The sequence below is a fragment of the Rhineura floridana genome, chromosome 11, assembly GCF_030035675.1.
Source record: "Rhineura floridana isolate rRhiFlo1 chromosome 11, rRhiFlo1.hap2, whole genome shotgun sequence".
NCBI lineage: Eukaryota > Metazoa > Chordata > Lepidosauria > Squamata > Rhineuridae > Rhineura > Rhineura floridana.
The window spans coordinates 47123847-47144780 of record NC_084490.1 but is presented as its reverse complement, the minus strand read 5'-3'; the positions used below and the strand labels follow the sequence as shown (position 1 = coordinate 47144780).

Sequence of the window (20934 nt, the reverse complement as noted above, 5' to 3'; positions counted from 1 at the left end):
CCTTGCAAATAAATCTTGAGGCAGCAATTCCTATATTTAAAAATGCTATCTGAGAATGAATGATAATGATAAATAGGAACATGAAAGGTAAGGGGATTTTCACAGTAAGGCTTAAACTGGCTTGCAGTGCAAATGTGAACTGATTTGTAATACTTGTTTACATTACAATTGCATACCTTCTACCTCAACAGCGATCAGATGATCATATGTATGCCCCACACTTAAAACAGTATCATACCACTTTAAACCTTCATGACTTCCCTGGGAACTGTAGTTTGTTAAGGGTGTTGAAACCCCTATTCCCCTCACAGAGCTACACTTCCCAGAGTGGTTTAACAATCAATCCCTCTTCCCATGGAACTCTGCAAATTATTGTTCTGTGGTCTCCTAACAACTCTTAGCACCCTTAACAAACTACAGTTCCCAGGATTCTCTGGGGGACGCTATGACTGTTTAAAGTGGCATGATAGTGCTGTAAATGTATAGTGCAGATGGGGCATGAGAGGGGTTTAATTAAAGGTGATTTAAGCCTCACATATGAGAAAATCCTTCTGAATCCTCTTCCTCCTTTTTTTCCTCTTGGTTAGTCTCACCTTGAAAGTGGTGCTGCCCTTGAAAAGCCCCTGCCCTCCATCCAGGAGTACAGTGAGGACCCTGAGGACATCTTCCAGCCTTCACCTGCCACCATCACCCGCCGCAAACTCCTCTTACCCAATCTCAACAGTCCTGTGAGGCGTGGCTCCTTCAACAGCCTATTGGGAGATGACCTGCGCCAGTTCTCAGCCCTGCGGCGAAATTGTCGGTCCCCGGCCCACTGCAACCGGGGCCGCAGCCCCTCTCCGCGGTGTTGCCGTGATGAATGGCACTCTGACAACCAGAGCAGCAATGGGCAGAAACCTGGCAAACTCCTCATTCCCTCCCTTGTGAACTATGGAACCCCAGACCTCAGCCCCAGGTAAGGGTCCATATTGTGTTCCTGGATGGGCATAAACAGACTGAGAGATGGATTTGACTTGTAGGGTGTGACCCACAGGGAAGTTTTCCTACAAAAGCTCCATTGAAATGAATGGGAGGTGTGCAAGAATGAAACAGCGCTGTTGCGTAGCTCCTGTTTATTTCACTGTGATTTATGCAGGAGAACTTCCCAGCATGGGGCACCAGGGGAGGATCTTTATTTCTGCCAAGGGGTGCATTTCCTTGGGGGTAAAGCCCACATGCCATTGGTGGGCAGGGCTGGAACCAAAAATGGGAAGGAACAGAGCTAAAAGTGGGCAAGGAGTGGACAGAACCAAAAATGAGAGGGGCATCCCCCTTTCCTATTTTCTCTCTCTCTCTCTCTCTCTCTCCCATTGCCTTTTCTCTCTGCTACCCAACTTCCCCCTGGTTTTCCCCATTCTTGCCATTCACATGAAATTAGACCAACGCCCCCGTGAAAAGCTGGGGGCTGCAGACCATTTGGCGTTTCTGTCCCTCACACACTGAAATGTCTTGCTTACCAGAATGAGGTCTTTTTTCCAGCCAATTTAATTTGTGTGCATATGTGTATGTGTTTTAGTTGGCTGACTTTATTTTAATAATGAACTGGTTATAAAATATGCTGGCTCTGCATCACAGTTTTGTGCTGCTGATTTGTAAACTGTAACCTGTGGTTAGAAAATATCTCAAAATTCACTTTGCCTGGACTGAATGATATGCTTACATCTGGTGCTTTCTGTATTTTCAGATATCCCCTTGATAAACTGTTGTTGTTTTCTTTACACATTGGGAACCAAATTTAGTTGTGAAGTGGTCTTTTTATGTTCTTGGATTTTTTTAATGGCTTGAACCTTTCTATGTCTGTCTCTGGTCCTGGGACTTAAGTCTGCTGAATGGTTACTCCTTCTGACTTGGAAGCTCTGCTCCCCTAATTTCAGAAGAATAAATCCCTTTTCTTGAGATGCATGCATTCTGCACGGGATCAGATGCACTCTTTTGATTAGCAATGCACACAAGAATTACTTTGCTGGATGAAATTACAGTTTCACTTAGTCCTTCTCTCTGTCTACAAGAGAAGACAACCAGATGCTTTAGGGAAGCTAATCGGGGCAGGATAGAGAGAGCCATCTTCTCTTGTTTATCCTCAACATCAGGTATATAGAGATAGACTGCCTCTGAATGTGGAGGTTCTATATCTAACAGCTGTTGCTTAACTTTGTCTTCCACTTTTTGACCCCTTGCTTAAACTAACCTGTCTTTCCCTAGAGTTGTTGATGGAATTGAAGATGACGGTGGCACATCAGAGGCACAAACTTTCAATTTCAACATGGATCAGCCCCGGCAGAGCTCAGTGCAAGAGCCTCCAGTATCAGGTAACCATAGCAACTGATGAGAGGGGTCTTTCCACCTGTCTTACAGGGTAAGAAGCCACTTAGCTGGTAACCATCAATGCTCATTAAAGAAATGACTTGTAGACTATTGAGCTAGCATCTTCAGCGCTCTGTTGAGCATCAAGGCTCATTAGCAAGCAATCAAGTTAAGAATGGTCATCTCTTCCCTTGACCTACCACAGTTGTATTTCTGTTATAATAGTTTATATATGACAGCTCACTCAGAAAATATTCTGAGAACGTGAGATGCTGCACAACTGCTGAATCTAAAGGCCCCTCCAAACTGGTGGGGTGTTTGGAGTTTTTTGCAAGTGTATTCTGCATTATGCCATTGACACAATAAGGGTGCATTAGGGACTGGTTTATATTGGACCGTCTGCCCATCATTCTGCTTTATTGGTTGTTCTGCAATGCTTCCCCAATATTACTGCATTATTTTTGTCCAGATGGACACTAAGCGCAACAAAAGTGGGACAACCCCCACCCCACCCCAAATACTTGTGGTATGAAAAATTAAAGGATTTCAGCAAGAAGCTAAGGGACATGCACCAATTGGAAACGAAGCAGTATGTCCACCCCAAAACCTTTGCCAGTGCAAACAAAAGGGAAAGTGGGATCACATACTGTATAACCGCCCCAATACCATCATGAGCACAAATCATCATGAATGCACAATAAAAAGGATGTCTGAAGGAGCCCTAAGAATAGCAGGAAGCTGGGCCAGCGCAGGCAAAGAGATTTTGCTGCCTGAGGTGATGGACAAGGTGGTGCCCCACCCCCATCCCTCTCCTCCTGCCACTGCCTCATTCCATATGCAGAAGCCAACCTGTCTGGCAGTTGACTTTAACTTCCACACTGGCAACAGGACAGAATCATCCACCACACTAGAAGGCAGGCTGAGCAATGAAACAGAAATACCTATTGTGTTACGCCAAGAGATGATCACAGTTGTATCATTTGCTGGCTTGCTAATAGACATTAATGGCCAGTTGATGTTTCTAGAGCTACCTGAAGATGCTTATCAATGGGGTTTTGATGGCTTAAAAGATGTCTCTTTAATGAGCATTGATGGGTAGTGGCTACTAGCTTAGGAAATGCACCATGTACACAGGACAGGGCTGGAGAGCAACAGTTTGGCAGCTGAATGTGGCCAGCAATGGAGACGGAAGTGTGCTTTGCAGCTGGCTGGTGAAAAGGAGCCTTGCTTTTGGGGAACATGCTGCTTTGCAGACTAGCACTGTCTGGCTGATTGCCTCTCTCCCTCTCTCCGTTTAGTGTACATAAACATATACTGTAAAAACACTCTTTAAGTCTCCACTGCTCTCTCCACATGTGGAAACTGGTTCTGTACAAGGCTGCCCCTGGAGCTTCCTACCAGGAAGAAGTGGGGAGTATGAAATAAGAACAAATCACCATTAAGAGCTAAGTTATTGTGGGGGGGGGGTCATTACTATATGGTTAGCTTTTGACCACCACCCCATCCTTGTGATTAGCAGTAGAATGAATTATAGTAAATAAATGTATACAGATTGATCCTATATACATAATTTACACAGGTGCAGAATTGGGCCTTGGTTTTTTCTGAGGTAATAAACCTGGGTCTGGACTACACCACTTCTGACTGCAGGTGTTGACTCACCAGACTGAAGGCTCCCCCATCCCCAAAAAGTTCCTCAGCAGACAAACTGTGTGGCAGGGGAAAAGGATAGTCCAGGGCTGTAAGCACACTAGTCGCCAGTTCAAAGCGTTTCCATTAGCCACACCAGCAGGGGGAATGGGTTGACCTGCTGATCAGTTGCAAAATCTCTTTGAAGCTGAATTTAAAAAAAAACATGCACTCAAATGGCTCCCACCAGATTTTACGGGGGAAAAGGGTGGGACTTGACTAGCATCAGCTCAGATATGGCCCTCTGGGATTCCCTGCCTGGCCCTTGGGGCTCTTCCCAGGCCACGCCCCCTCTCCTCAGGCCACACAGCTCACTGGCTTTGCTTCACATCCTCTTGGGTATTTTTGCCTGGCTGGGATGTGTCCCTGGATAATGCCTCTTGCTTGCCTGGAAGGAGGACAGGGAGGAGTGTGTGTGTAGAAACTAGCCTATGGTGAAACTTTAAAATTTATACTCATTGCTCCACCCACTTTGGCCTCTGGTCCCACCCACTACTGGTGTGTGGTCCCCAGAAGGTTGCCCAGAAGGGAATGCGGCCCTCAGGCTGAAAAAGTTTATCCAACCCTCTTTTAGAGGTTTGCTCCAGCTTGTAGACGAGGGTTGCCAGGTCCATGGCCTGAGACTGATCCTGTATCTTTAGGAAAAGAGAAAGTCAGCCAAGTGCAGGTGTTCTTGCAACACTGTAATGGGGAAAACCACAAGGTGGAATTCTCCTTTCCCCCTGCACAACTTTTAAAGATAGAGAAGACCTCTTGGTTGCCAGGCCCGGACTCTAAGAAGTCTTCTGTATCTTTAAAAGTTGTGCAGGGGGAAGGGAGAATTCCACCTTGTGGTTTTCCCCATTACAGAGTTGCAAGAACACCTGCACTTGGCTGACTTTCTCTTTTCCTAAAGATACAGGATCAGTCTCAGGCCATGGACCTGGCAACCCTAGTGTAGACTCCTTGCTCATACAAGCACAGTGTCGGGGGACCAATCGGAAGGCAAATCACTGTGGGTATTCTCTGTCATCCTCTCATCTCCTGAACCCCACCCCACCCTTTGGATTTCCTTCCAGGGACGGAGCAAGCCAACCCTGTGTTAGCTGCAGAAGCTGATGAGGTAAAGCAGAACATCCGGAGGCTGAATGAAGAGGTGGGTCGCAGGGAAAGAGCTCACTAGGGCTCAGTCCTGGCATCAGTGTTCCCTGCTAGCATCTAGCCCTTGAATGTACAAAGCCCTTGAAAGTACTAAGTTAAGATTAGCTTTTAATGCCTCTGGGCATGAACAAAGTGCACTACCCTTGCCACTAAGTAAATACCATGAGGCCTCGCACATCAAGGACTAGGGGAAAGACCCTCCTGATCAGAAAGTGACGTTTCATGACATCTCTTTCACATACACACACACGTGTGGTTTGGCTAAACTTGGGTCCGATGAAGGCCCTTCCTATCCCCATGTCTGAAGGGGTTAGTTTAGTTTTCTTTTTGGCTCAGCTGCATTCGTTCCTGCCCTCACCCCCACACGCCACCCTTGGGGGAAGAAAAGGGATGAGAGAGTTGATTTTTTTTTTGTGCATCCTGGTGTTGGCGTTTCTGACTCAGGGCGTCAGGGTTTAAAATTAGCACCGGGTTGGTGACAATTTCGTAGCAACAAAGCCAGCCTTCTTCTCCTTCCCCTTCCTCCCCTCCTAAGGCGCCTCTGTGATCTGCTCCTCATTCTTCATAGGAGCCCATCTCAGGCAGAGTGTGCTCTCTCCCTCTCGCTCACACACACACTCCCCGCCCCAATGCTCTGGCTGCTTCCCATTCTTCAGCTGCTACATGAATGCCTTATACATCAGTGATTCCCAAACTTTTTTTCCCCCATGGACCACCTGAAAATTGCTGATGGTCTTGGCGGACCGCTCAGTGATTTTTCTGCTAGTTGTAGCAATGCTCTGTGCTAGATGCTGTATGGTTTTCAATTGTATTTTTATTGCTTCTTTTATTTCATGTTTATTGTATTTAATTATTTTCCACAGATTTCAAATTGTAATACAATAAAATATGATGTCAGAAATAAAAGAAGCAATAAAAATACAATTAAAAATCAATATGAATTTTTAATGCAGGCATGCCATGAATCACCTGAATGAAGCATGTGGACTGCTGGTGGTCCATGGACCACAGTTTGGGAGCCCCTAGTATAGATGTTGCATTGGATCAGATCAGAAATAAAGGTCCCTGGTCAGTGCTCTGTCAACCAGAACCAGAAAAAGAGTCTTACTCTTCTCAACAGAAGACAGCTTCAAAAAGACAGAGTTAAGGTAAAATACTCAACTGCAAGTTTATAGATATGAAAATAATTTGTAACATTCCATAAGACAAAATATACACTACAGACAAATATTAACAATGCACTCCTATATTCTGTTTATAGGCCAAATGCCAATTTAAAAGTGGGTGCTTGTTGGCTGATTCATGTAAGGAGCCCTCACTTTTAAATTGGCATTTAGCCTATAAGCAGAATATAGGAGTGCATTGTTAATATTTGTAGTGTATATTTTATCTTTCAGAATATTAAAAATTTCTTCCTATATATTTATATCTTTTGTAACCCCTGCACCTGACATGCTGCAGTTTGCAACTTCACAACAGGTGGCACTGTGGTCTGTGGGGCTGCGAACTGAGTGTGACAACATGCGCTGCGGACAGCAAGTGACCAGGCAGTGGTGGGTGGTGTCCTGGGGAGCCGTGGAGCAACCAGCCAGGGCAGCTCCAGGAGGCTTTGCCATTGCTACCGTGAAGCCTGCAAAACAAGAAGGTTGGCAGCCCATGTGAGGAGGGTATAAACTTGGTGTACCATTGCAGGGGGGGAAAGCTTGGCGACCCATGTGCCTGTATGCGTGAAGCTTGGCAACTTGTGGGGGGAGGGAGGAGAGCACCAGAGTGAGCAGGAAAGCTGGTGGGTGGTAGCTGGGCAAGCCATGGAGTGACAGGCTGGCGCACCTCTGCCAGGCCTCAGCATTCCTATCATGCCTCCTGAACATAAAGCTTGGTGCATCATGGGGGGTGGAGGAAAGGAGGAAGCTTGGTAAGGGGGGGAAGGAGAGCAGGAGCTTTGCTCAACCATTGGAGGGGGAGAGGAGGTGGCTTGGTGACCCCTGTGAAGGGGAGAGTGGGGCTTAGGGACCTGGGGTGAGGGGAGGGGGAGGAGGTCCTTGGCAACCTGGGATAAGGGGGAGGGGGAGGTGGCTTGCCAACCTGGGTGAGGGACTGGTGCATGAAGTGCGCAGAGGCAAAGCCCTTAGTATTTTCATGTTTGTAAATTGACAATTGAATACTTTGGCCCAGGATTAATGGGGCGGGGGGAGGCTAGTGCACAATAGGGGGAGAAATTCAGTTCACTTCTCAGTTAAAGGCAGATCTGTGTAATTCACACTTTCCAAAACAGATTGTGAACCAAAGCACAGCCATCTTTCAAAATTTGTGCTTCTCCAAATTTTGCAGAGTAGTTCTCCAGTCAAAATGCATATACTAGGGGAAAATGTGCATGAAAACATATATTAATGAAGATAACATACAAAATGCATTACATTAGGGAAAATTGCATACAAAAATGTGTATATTAGGAGAAATTTGCACCCAAATGCTAACAAATTTCCACAAGGGAAAAAAAGTCTAAAATTACTGCTGAAATGTGGAGAACCATCTATAGTGCTCAGTGGGTACAGGTAAAGCATTTTGTACATGGTCAGAGGTTCTTTTTATTATATAGTATTACTTTATATCTTATGTCTTCATTTCACGTAAAGGCAGTGCCTTAAATGGGAAGGGGTGTTGGTGTTGGGCTTGGTTACAGGAGGAGGGAAGGGGTGATAACCATCAATTTATTTCAATGTATCCTGGTGGCTTTTGCCAAATAATGCTGGGGCTGCTTTACATAAAAACAATATTGTAAAACTACCATGAAACCATATTGAACCATTCAACTAAGACAGGGGTAGGGAACTTTCACTGTCCAGATGTTGTTGGACTCCAACTCCATCAGCACCTGTCAGCATGGCCAGTAGTCAGGGATGATGGGAGTTGGAGTCCCGCATCATCGGAAGGCCACAGGTTGCCCACTGTTGAACTAAGGGTTGTAGGCAGCCACTCTTGTGGAGTAAGCATCACCTCCAGTTGATGAGGCAAGGAAGCTTTTGAAAATTCTAAGAGATTTGATATTTTTAAATTCCAGACCATCATCAGTCACAAATGGCTAGTTATAAGTATTTCAGGCCAAGTGGGCTGGTGGGAAAAAAAAGTTTTGAAGCTTCTAGGGAGATTATTGTGAAATGATTTTCACTCCATTTTAAAAAAAGAGGAAGATGGGAAGGGAGGAAAAAATTACAATAATGGAATTCCCCAACAAAAGCCAGTCCTTTCTGCTTTTATGTGGCTGAACCCTGCACAATTCTGACATTTGCAGGAACAAATCATGTGGGGTTTGGTGAATGATGTAGCTCCCTCCTGCTCCTGTAACACATGTGAGGTTGATTGATGCTATTGCCATTTCACGGATTTGGGAGGGGAAAACTGAGGTTGACAACTAAGGGATTTGATACAGCCAGATGGGGATTCCATGATGTAGGTGGGGCTTAAATGCCACTAGTTTCATTTCAAATCCAAGGCTTGAGGTGCATGCCCCTGATAAATTGCAGAACTACTGTAACATAGAAGCTCAGAGAGCAAGGGACAAACTAAGAAGTCCCTGGTATTAATCTCACTTTTGCCACAAATCCACCAGGTGGCCTTAGCGAAGCCACTCTTTCGCCACCTTAGCCTGTACGGCAGGGGTTGGGAACCTTTGGTCCTCCAGATGTTTAATGAATTAATAATTTATATACCACTTCATCATAAAGCTCTCTAAGTGATATACGCAATAAAATTATCCACAAAGCACAGCTAAAGTCACACGAAAAACAAGATAATCATCAATAAAACACATCTTAAGCAAAGGGGGTGGGGAGAGGAGAGAGAAAAGAACAAAACTGGGCTGCTATTAAAGCTGTAATGTCTGCATTGGTCAAAAGTTCACTATTATTGTATAGCCTTAAAAGGGGTGTGGCTATTGCGTTATGGCTATGCAGGTTGTCCTGAGGAACTCCTGCACTTCAAAATATACCACTGCTGTTGGACTGCAACTCCCATCAGCCCCTGCCAGCTTGGCCAATAGTCGATGGGAGTTGGAGTCCCGGAACACATCTGGAGGGTCACAGGTTGCCCACCCCTGCCGTACAGGGACAGTCATGCCAATCTAGTGAACACACATGTTGTAAGAATGACTGATTCAATGGATGCATGACAATCTAAAAGTGCTCTGTGTGTGCTAGGTCTTGCTTCTTTTTCTGGTTCCCCGCAGATCAACAGCCTGAACCGGGAAGTCTCTCAACTCAGCCGAGAGCTGCAACATCTGATGAACCTCCTTCAGAGCCAGCTAGTCACTCAGTCTTCCTTTGTCCCTGCCTTGAGCTGTCCCCACAGCTGTGGCCAGGCCTCACCCTCCACGCCTCCTTCATCTCAGGCCTCTGTGTCCATGCCACCCTCCAGCCTCCCTGCTTCCTCAAGCATAGACTTTTCAGCCTTTACTAACTCCCCACTGTCAGCTGCCTCCCATTGCCCGGAGCACTTGGGACTCAGGGAACAGCAAGGTACCACTTCCTGTGGCCCTGCAAGTCCCAAGTACCAATACCATTCCCCGTGGGCAGAGCAGGGACGTGGAAGCCACCACTGTGGCCAGATGGCTAAGATGACTTCTTCCCATTCCAGCTCACCTGTGTTGTGTCCTGTTACCTCTCTCTCCCCGAGAAACTCTGTCTCTGTATGCTCAGGACAGGGCTGTCCAAGAGCACACTTTCATTTCCGGTCAAGTTCAGAGACCTTTTACTGATGCCAAGAAGGCCCCTGCTGCCACAGCTTCTACCTGATGGATATTCAGGGCTCTGCAGAGTAGCCAAGCAAGGCTCAAGCAAGCTGGCCTCCACAATGATCTTAGGAATGGACTCAACATACCCTGTTTTGGCCACCAGCATCAATCTTTGGTGTTTTTTTGGTACTCGGTAAAGTTTAATCCATGGGGAAGGGAGTTTTTCCTGTGAGAGGGTAGGAACATACTCAGTGTTCTGCTGGTTCCATTGTGTCTCCACCTCTCTCTTCTGAAAATGGGGCACACGATGCGAGTCAAACCCTGCCCCTTTTTACTGTAAAACCTGGTGGGAGCAGCTTGAGTGCAGTTTTTTAAAAAATCAGCTTCAAAGAGATGTTGCAACTGCTTGGCAGATCAACACATTCCCCCTCCAGGTGAGGCTAATGGAAACACTTTGCTCTGGCAACTAGTGTGTTTACAGACAGAAAATGAAGTGAAATCAATCTTGAACGTTTTGATTTCCAAGGTTGTTTTTAAAGGATCCTTTAAAACACTCACACACAGCTGAATCTTAAACCTTGATGCATTTTTAAGGCAATGGCTGCATTTGCACACACTTTGCAGCCACTTCACACATCCCTTCCTGCAAACAGCTAAACAAACCAGGATTCAGAACTTAACCTGTAGCTTCCTGTTACTTGGAAGTTCTGGTCAATGACTTTGAAGCCAGCCAGCATATTCAAACCAAGGCTTCAAGTCTGGCTTGTTTCAAATCTATTAATCATAGCTTTTGGGTTCGTGCATAACAGATTTAAGTGATGGATCCTGCTTTGTTCAGCCACTTGTGCACAGGGAGGTGTGAAGCAGCTGCAAATTGCCTGTGTGGATCCCAGCTTATTAAGCCATAATTTTTGGCTTAGCATTGCATGTGAAGGCAGTCAGTTACATTACGCATTAACTCCCCAGATTCAATATACTGTACCCTGTTCATCCTCAAGTCCATAAATCCAGTCTTCCCCAACCTGGGATGGTGGGAGCTATAGTCCAAAAATATCTGGAGGGCACGAGGTTGGGGAACTCTACCTACATATGACAGCATCAGTGGGCTTGTTATAAGATACATATATCTATATATGCGTGTGTGTGAATGGGGTGGAGGGGGCACAGCTGATCCAAGCTATTTTGGTGCTGGAGGAGGGAAATATGAATGGGACTTTCCCTCTTGTGTGTTAACATGAGGCACAATCCCTCCAGAAAGTTCATCTGTGCAAGCCTCATCAAAATGAATGGGAGCTGCACAAATGAATGGGAGCTGCACAACAGCAATGGTTCCAAACAGCATAGCTCAATGGTAGAGCACATTGTTTGCATGCAAAAGGTCCCAGGTTCAATTCTTAGCATCTTCAGGTAGGGCTGGGAATGACTCCTATCTGAAATAGACAATACTGGAATAATGGTCTGATTTGCGATATGGCAGCTTCCTATGTTTCTGTTTCAGTGAAGCTTGCACAGGAGAATTTCTGCCCTATAGGTCTGCCCCTCTGCCACAATTCATGATGTCCCAAATCCACGGCCTGTGGCATCTGCCTCACAGTGGAGCTCCTTCTTGAAGGGGTTATATGTGTGCATTTCTGCAAGAAGATCCAAACTAGAGGCAACTGCTAGAGCATTTTTCTGCGAATTTCGTTCATTTTGACTTTGTCCTTTCCTTCCCCTAACACCTTTAAAACCAGGATCATCTTTGTTTCTGATGACCGGTTGCTTTCCAGTCTTGCTACGGAGCCAAAAACACCCCCTCCTTAAAAAAAAAAACACCTTAATATTTATGGTAAATAGGAGTGCAGGAGGGGGTATGTTATCCTTCCATGAAATTCCTGACAAAGAATTTGTTTTTCTATTCTGTTTTAGCCGTTCCTAAGGAGCAGGCGGGGGAATGGTAACCTAAAAAGCAGAGGAGAGAGGCCTCTGGGTAAATACTGCAGCACTGGCCGCATTTTATTTCCCCATTCCAAAGAAAGTAGATTGGCTAATTAGAGAAAGTCAGTCTCCCTCTTTCTTATCCTCCCTGGGCTCTAATATATCCTAACAGCTCAACACATTCTACCAGGAAAACCTAGTTCTCACTTTCTAAGCCCAAAGGTGACAGAGCTCAAGCTTGCCTGCAAGTTGCATCCTCTCTGACCAGGCCGCCTAATCCTAGAGATGATATAGAACAGGGATGGAAAGATGTGGCCCTCCAGATGTCGATGGACTACAACTTCCATCACTCCTAAGCACTGGCCATGCTGATAGGAGCTGGAGCCCAACAACATCTGGAGGGCCACAGATTCCCCATCCCTGATGTATGGGCTAACTGAGAGTGCTCAGTGATGAAGGGAAGGCACTCTGCACGGGCACACTTGCATGTGTGATGAGCACATATCTCAATAAGCTGTGAGGCCAAGAGTTACTAGCTCCATTTTGGAACATGTCATTGTGATTTGTTTCACTGAGGATGCACACTCAAAATCCTACAAACAAAACTGCTCCCAGTACGTCCTCCTTCCATATGCATTTCTACCCAAAAGTAAACCCCACTGAGTTCAATGGGACTTACTCCCAGGTAAGTGGGTATAGGATTGCAGTCTTAGGCTGCAATTCAATACACACTTACCTGAGAGTAAGTTCCATTGAATCTAGTGGAGCTTTTGAATAGACATGTCCCAGGCTATGGTCTGAAAGCACATGAGGCCAGCACCCTGCTGAAGCTAAGCAGGGTCAGGTCTGGTCAATGCCTGGATGGGAGACCGCCTGGGAACTTTATGTAAGCCGCCTTGGGTTTCTATCATGAAAAGAAAGGCAGGGTATAAATGTAATAAATAATAATGTACTAGATTGCACTGCTAGTCTGCATGTGTGTGCTATGATAACAACACAGGCTGATACCCCATTCCTTCAATTGCTTACAATAGGGCTCTGTTGAGACTAATTTTCATTCAGTTGTGTCCCAGCAGTGAATTATGATTCATATACTGCTTACTTTTCAGAAGTGCTCACAGCAAATTGCCATGCATTAAAACAATACAATCATTTTCTTTTAAAAAAATTATAAACCTCATACAATAAAAGGTTAAAACCACCTTTTTAAATTTAAGAATAGGCTGACTTGAACTCTCAAGTGAGGGCTGATGTAATATCATCCCTAAATGAGCAGTGAGTCAGGAAGTATGTGGCTTAAACTTTACCTTCCACCTACTGTGAACTCCTTAGCTGGCCTTGGGCAAGCCACTCCAGCTCATCCTCAGCACCCCCTCCCCAAACTGTAATATGGGGATAATAAAACTGACCTACCTTAAACAGGAGTTGCCAACCTTTTTAGGTCTGTGGGCAAATCTGCAAACTGGACGCACTGTTGTGGGCATCGTATGCATGCCACTACCAATTCTACCACCTTCAGAAAGCTTCTTCCAAGATTAATATCGGTGTGTAGAGCGGTGGGGGGAAGGATGCCTGTGGGTGCTAGGGAAGGCCTCTATAGGTGCATGTGCACCCCTGGGTACCACACTGGCAACCCCTTAGGGCTATTGTGAGGATTGCAACAAGATAATACACGTGGAGTGTTTTGAACATTCAGAAAATATCAAACATGTTAAGTATTACCACTGAGTGCTTTAAGGTACAGCTAACTAGCAAAAGACCTTAACAATGTGACAGATTATTTTTGTATAATAATTGAAGGTCCTCTTACTTGCAGATGAGGAACAAGGCAGAGTTTTCTGGCCAGGGAGGAGGTGTGCCAACTTGTCAGTTGGCTTCTGTAGCTGTGCCTTTAACAGTAGTTGATAGCCAGACATAAGAAAGCACTGTTTATTTCCATGCTGTTAAAGGGCCCTTCCAGACTGGTGGTTTTTTGTGGGTTTATTCTGCAGTATGTCACTGATACAATAATAGTGCATTAGTGGTGGAGTTATACTGGGCCATCTACACATCTTTCTGCTTATTGTTCTGCAATGCTTCCCCAATATTACTGTATTATTGTCGTCTGGAGGGGCACTCTTGCACTATAGTGCAACAAAAGTGGGACAAACCCACTCACCCTAAAATGATAGTTGTATGAAAAATTACAGGATTTCAATAGGAAGCTTCAGGACATGCACCAATTAGAAGTGAATCAGTATGTCCACCCTAAAACATTTGCATGTGCAAATAAAATTGAAAGCAGTATTGCATATAACTGCCATGATGCCATCATGAGCACAAATCATAACGAATGCACCATGAAAAGGATGCCTAGAGGGGCCCAAAATCTTTACTTGCTGATTTCTACAGTTTAAGATACTGTTAAAAGCTCAAGAGCAGGCCAGGCCAGAGATACCAAACCTCCCATTCTCCGTTTAGTTGACAATTCTGATGGAGTATTCCGCAGAAATGGAGCCCAGGTAGAGAAGATCTCACATTTCATCCACTCCCAAATGTTACTGAGGTGGAATGGAAGAAAGGAATCCTAAAAAGAGCCTTTCCTGTAGATCTTAAGCTGCAGTCCTTGACATATCTATGCAAAAATAACCCCCCTTAAGTTCAATTAAACTTACACCCAGCCCAGGTAACTGGGTAAGTGTGTATAGGAGTGCATTTTTAGTGAGCTCATAAGGTGAAAGGTGCTCCTCGAGATATGTAGGACCCAGACAATATACGTCAATGGTATAGTTCACCTGAGCTGAACCCCAAAACTGAACCCCAAAATGACTGGGTTAAGGGGTAGCCAGAGCTATTACTAATAATTGCAAGGGACCAATGTGCCTCTGGACCAGGTAAATCAAGTCCTGGAATAAAATTAAATTCCTGTCTTTCATTTGCAAATCAGCGACTACAAATGCATTTCAACTGTATAAATGTTAACTGAGTCAGATGTAAGTAGTATGGCTACTTATGCATTGCCAAAAAAGGGGGGGGGAGGGAAATGCACCACCAAAAAGGAGAACACATATGCTAATTTATATGTAAAGGTGCACATTCAGGAATAATTACAATAACTTACTACAGAGATTTGCATCTCACCATAGTGGCGAAGAGTTTGACCAGGTGACCTGCTGCTGGCCTGCTCAGTCCACTATCCAGGTTGATGAGCAACATCAAGGCTCCTGCCCTCCCTTAGTAGGGCCCTTTCTCTTTAAACTGAAAGCCGGTGTGGTGTAGTGGTTAGAGTGTTGGGCTACAACCTGGGAGACTAGGGTTCAAATTCCCACTTGGCCATGAAGCTCACTGGGTGACCTTGGGCCAGTCACTGTCTTGCAGCCTAATCTCCCTTACAGGCTTGTTGCGAGGATCAAATCGGAAGGGGGGAGAGCCACGTTTGTATGCCACTTTGAGCTCCTTGGAGGAAAAGTGGGACATCATCATCATCATCTGAACTTGGACCAGACAGCCCTTCAGATGGAGGACTCCTTCAAAAACAGGACTGTCCTCTGTAAAGTAGAACACTTTGTCACCCCTAGATGTAAGTCCACTGAGTTAAATGTAAGCATGCACAGCCTTGGCTCTGTCATTTTGGCTTAGATCTCATTTCAGCAATAAAGATACCACAACTGTATCATGTTAGATCCTAGGGCTTAAAAATTACTTTCCTATAGAAAACTATCAGGTCAGGCAGAAGGGTTCTATCCTAGCCTCATGTCTGCTACATGGAGCAATCTCTTTTTGAATGGAAGAGCATTCAATGATGTGAGACCTCCACCTGACATCTGACGTGGTGCAGCCCAGACATAGGTTTATCACTTCACTGAGATAGGCCTGGATCGAGAATTAATTCTGCAAACAGGAATTAGTCTGAGGTCATACATTTCATGAGGAAAGTCCTGGTCCTGGATCAGACATCGTGCATGCATTTTGTTTCCAGTCTCTTCCTTCCCTCCAAACACGTAGCCACCATTAACACTTGAAAGGCTGGCATAATTGCGCAGCTATTTATGAGTCCATTTAATCTTGTGCATCGCCTATTTCAGTAGGAAGAGAGTGAGAGGCTGTGTGAGTGTGTTCCTGCTGCTCATCCAGCTTCTCCCTCCCACCTTTGACTTTTGATGTTGCAGGCAGATAAAAGATAAAGGCCCCCTCCAGGCATCCTTTTCATTGTGCATTCATGATCATTTGTGCTTATGATGGCATTGGGGCAGTTAGAAGCTATCCTGTTTTCAATACTGTTTGCACATGCAAAAGTTTTAGGGTGCACATACTGCTAATTGGTGCGTGTCCTGCAGCTTCCTACTAAAATCCTATAATTTTTCGTACAACAAATGCTCCAGGATTCCCCCCCCCACTTTTGTTGTACTATTGTACCCCCTCAGATGCCAGGAACTAGTGGTGGATGGTAGCTTCATGTCAGTGGGGCTGTGGAATCCGCTCCAGGTTTTAGTCCAAAGATTCAAGGAGCTATCCAAGGTGTTGAAGTTTGGACCAAAACCCAGAGTGAATTCCACTGCCCCACTGACATGGAGCCACCAGCTGACACTAGCCAGAATGGACCCAGCATACCCAATGACCAGGAGCAATATTCTCTGTCCATCCACAGCCCTGATTAGTAAACAGGCAGCAGTGTTTTGAAACAACTGAAATTTCCAGATGCTTTTCAGAGGCAGCTCCATATAAGGCACAGTAGAGTAGTCCGGCTTGGACGTTACTAAGGCACAAGTGACTATAGAATCACCACCACAGATAGAATGTTCATTTAAACCCTAATTCATTTTCTCTCCCCCTTGTAATTAGAATCATAGGAGGGGGACAAGCCTCCTGACTTACTCTTTACTGCACCTTGTTGGAGTTCTTGGAGCCCACCCCAAATGTATTTGGGGCTAAATGATTGCCGTGGGGAGCTTGTTCTGCTCCAGTAGGTTTTCGATGCAATGTAAAACCCTATCTTCCAGGGTTAGAGATGGGGGAGAAATTTGATTTAGTTCACATTTAAAGCTGAATCTATAAAATTCACACTTTCCAAAATGATGAGAACCAAAACAGAGCCATCCTTTGAAATTCTCAATTACCAGAATTTCGCAGTGCGGTTCCCCAACTAAACAATGTTTACAAAAATGTACATATTAGGGGAAATTGTGTGTATAAATGAATGCTTTAGTGACAATAACATACACAAATGCATTATATTATGGGAAATTGCTGGCAGAAATGTGGACATTAGTGAAAATGGCATACAAAAATGTGTTTATTAGGAGAAATTTACATGAAAATGATGAAGAATTTCCATGATGATTTTTAAAAAGAAGAATGTGCAGATTGTTGCAGAAATGTGGAGAACTGAATTTAAGTTTGGAAAATTGTGAAACAGAAAGAACAGAAATTGACAGATTCTTCCATCCCTATCTAGGGTACTTAATTGCATGGAGAGCCTAGTTGAGTTGGGCAGGCTCCCTGCTGCAGAATTCAGTGCAATGGTAAGTGTAAGTGTGTGTTGTGTATGAAGGGAAATGAATGAATAGTGTTTTAGCCTCACCCCACAATGCTTTTCGGCAGTATTGACTCTACATCCAGTCTGGTGTAGAGAACGGGTGAGCAAGTGATGTGCATTGAAGCCAAGCCTTCAAGCCAAGGTTTGGCATAAAAGAATACCCCCCATACACAGTGGCACTGACCAAGTGGTACTTCATTGAAACACACACTCCTGAACTGCATGGGATTGCACCACAGCGAAGCAAAACTGGGAATAAATTTTAGAAAGCACAGTTGGCACAAAATCAATGGAAGCCAAACTGAGCAGTGTCAACAAACCAAAAGTTCCAATATCTCTAGGGTCACACACACACAGCAGAAGTCTGAATGCCATCTTCTCCCTCCTCTTGTGGAATTTCACTCTTGGACAGCTAATAGTGCATTCCTCTACATGCCTTATCTGGAATAGGCCCTATTAGGTTCAACAGGACTTACTCTCAGGGAAGTTTGTATAGGGCTGCAGCCTAAATGTGGTATTCTCCAACATAGATCAAAACTTTAAGGAAATATCTACACAAGACCTCCTCCCAGTCCCACACAATCTCCTCCCAGTTCTACTGGAAGACAATCTGTTCTGTTGCAGAGATGCATTTAAACCCCAATCATAAACACATTTCTCTGGGAAATAAGCCCCCTAGATTTCTGTGGGACTTTATTCCAAGGGGTTTTGCTTAGGATCACAGGTTAAGGGTTCCCTTTGACAATGGCGGCTGGTGGCTCCATGTCAGTGGAGCAGTGGAATCTGCTCTGGGTTTTAGTCTGAATTTACAAGGAGCTATCCAAGGTGCTTCAGCTAGAGCTACCAGCTACTGCTGCCCCTTCAGTTTAATCTGCCTTTGTGTTGTTTAAACCCATTGCCATCCTAAAAACAGTCTTGCTATCACTGTTGCTCTCTGGAGCAAATGCCAACTGCTATGTGTACATAGGACGTAAGGCTTGGGCTACTCTGGGTCCATTAAATTAGGCTGTCCTGCAAACCAACCCAGAAAGCCTTCACAGAATGCCTTATGCCCAGCGCTAAAGCCTCCAGCTTGCTGGGAATACGGAACTGGATGTTGTTTCTCAGAAAGAAGAGTGGAGATGTGATTTGTGGTACAAAATTGGCCACTGCAAAGTTCTAAAATGAAAGGTGCCTGTGTAGTAGTAGTATGAACGTTCTGCCTCTAAATCCTAGACATGAGGGAGCAAGCTGCAATCATTTACTAGCCAGGGAATTAACTCTGTGTGTCTGCTTTTTGGTGAATGTGTGCTGTCATTGAAGAGAATGTACTCTGTATATGCACAGAGGCATTGCTTTTCTAGGACACTGGAAACAGATTCCAGCTCTGAGACCTGCAAGCTGGTGATCTAAAGGTAGCAGGCTGTTCTTTTGTAGACTCCTGTGCATGGCAGACTCTGGTTGATTATTTCTCAGTTCTGGGTTCAACTATGCTGAAGAGGAAGCAGCAGCATCTGCTAAAAAGAAACTCCCAACATCTCCACATTCGTTCCACTTTCCTCCCTTGTTCAAGTACATACCATCGTAGCTCTGCCTAGCTGAGCATCTCTGCTAGCATGCTGTTGCTACGGCAACTGTTGCCGCTGCTTTGGTGGTCGCTGCTGAGTTGCACAGAGACTGGGATGGAAGGGGGTGGGGTGGGGTTGCAGGGCAGATGTCCCATTGCAGTTTTGTTCCTCATGTCCCTTATGCCAGGCCCTTTGATTACCTCTTCCCTGGGATTCAGCCCGGTTGTCATGATGGGGCCTGTGTCTCCTAGCAACCAGCAGCACAGCTGCCTCCACCTTGGCAACGTTGCCCTGCTTTCTTCCTAATAAGACCTGAAGGGGCATTTCATCACCTACCCCGGAGAATGGACTCTGCGCACTTATGTGACACCTGCAGTCTGCTCTGATCCAACCCATCAACAGTTTTCCAAAGGGATGATAAGCTGGATGTAAACACCCATTTTTTAACCAGCTCCTTCTTTACTTAGAGGAGAAAGAATTGTCCAGAGATATATTTACATCTTTGTAAAAAATGGAAGAGAACAAAAACTATATAAAATAAGTTGTGCCATACACACAAGATCATTTCCTTGTATTCTGTTTGAATTAATTCAGAATATTTACTCCCCTCTCTAGCACATATAATATACAATATCGTGTATCTGTATTCTGTGATTTTTTTAAAAAAAATCCAGAGTAAATAATACTTCTGAGCTTGTGCAAAGAGCCTTTCACCACCCAGGGGTAATCACTACATCTCTGAAATTGCGGGGTGAGGCAGAAACGTCTAGGCCAGGGGGTGTGGCAGGCAAGGTGAAGTCTCTGCACCTCTAATTCTGAATCTAGCAGAGAGGGGTGGGTGTTGGTGTCTGCTTTTCTTTGCCCTGAAGCGACCTCTACTGGTCAGTTCCATCATAGCACCTATGAGGGCCCTGTTAAACATACTGGTGAGAGGGGGAGGTAGAGGCATGCATGCACCCTACTCCCCCCAAATCAATTAATCTATTATTTTGAAAACCTGTTTAATTGACTGCATATTAAGAACACGGCCAGTCCAAGATATTTTGCTGCTTCAAGCAAAGGACTGGGTTACTCCCTATTCCATGTACAGAAGTTGACTAAACTGATACCTGACTCTTCCTTCAACAGTGGTGACAGATCCTCCACCCCACCTGAGGGCAGCAGGCTAGTTTAGAGGGCAGAGGGAAGGCTGCATGACACACAGCTTTGACTTCCAAAATGGTGCTGCCACTCTTCCCATCCGCCTACCCATCCCAGCGTCATTCACCTAGTGGTAGGACTAACTGTAAGGATAAATGGGACCTGCAACAAAAAGTTGCTGCGTGGGAGTGTTCTTGTTTGCCCTCTTGCAGGGTACTCCATTCCATTCTATCTACCCTCCTTTCTGTTTCCCCCCAAAAGTATTTTGTGACCACTGAGCATGATGAGTCCTCACTGGCTGTTTTTTTTTTGGAAGGGAAGTTGGCCACTTACGGTTTTTCCTATGGTTGTTTTGAACTTTTGCAAATCTTGAGGTTTCCCCAAGTCTACTGAGATGAACTTTATTTCTCTGTCCCCATTACGGTTCTAATCTTGTCAGCACTTGCTGTTTGAGCTTGCTGTTAGGAGTAATGACCTGAGGATATATTTTTTCTTCCACCACTGTGGTCCGTTTTGAATCACCTTCAGGTCAAATGCATAAGAAGTCACCAGCCCATGTTTCTCCTGGCCTCTCTCAACTTGTGTTCACAAATAGGATTTAATCCAGACTCATCTACTGTGTATTTATGTTTTAGGACAAATACCCATCAGCTTTCCCCCTATATGTTCAAATGTTTCCAGTTTTTCTCTAGCCTACTTAAAGGTGAGTTTTGTTGTTATTTTATGCACATAATTGTGTAACACCTGTATATCAGTACAGTAAAAGAAAACAAGGGCTTTAATCCTCCTCCTCCTTCTATAAGAGCTTGAGAAGCAGGGTTACTGAGCCAAAGATATAGGTGGCAGCAAACAGCGGACTCGCACAACATATAATCTAGTACACTCAACTGAATACACATAGACATAGATTATGT

The 20934-nt window shown here is 44.9% G+C and overlaps 1 protein-coding gene across 1 annotated transcript in view; it reads left to right on the top strand.

Moving 5' to 3' along the window:
- Nucleotides 1-9925, top strand: part of KCNH4 (potassium voltage-gated channel subfamily H member 4) — a 61828-nt gene extending 51903 nt beyond the window's left edge. The window contains exons 13-16 of the mRNA XM_061588403.1: nucleotides 588-955; nucleotides 2242-2348; nucleotides 5091-5167; nucleotides 9398-9925. Coding sequence (XP_061444387.1) covers nucleotides 588-955; nucleotides 2242-2348; nucleotides 5091-5167; nucleotides 9398-9925 — 1080 coding nt within the window. The remainder of the gene's footprint in view (nucleotides 1-587; nucleotides 956-2241; nucleotides 2349-5090; nucleotides 5168-9397) is intronic.
- The last annotated feature ends 11009 nt before the right edge of the window (nucleotides 9926-20934 follow it).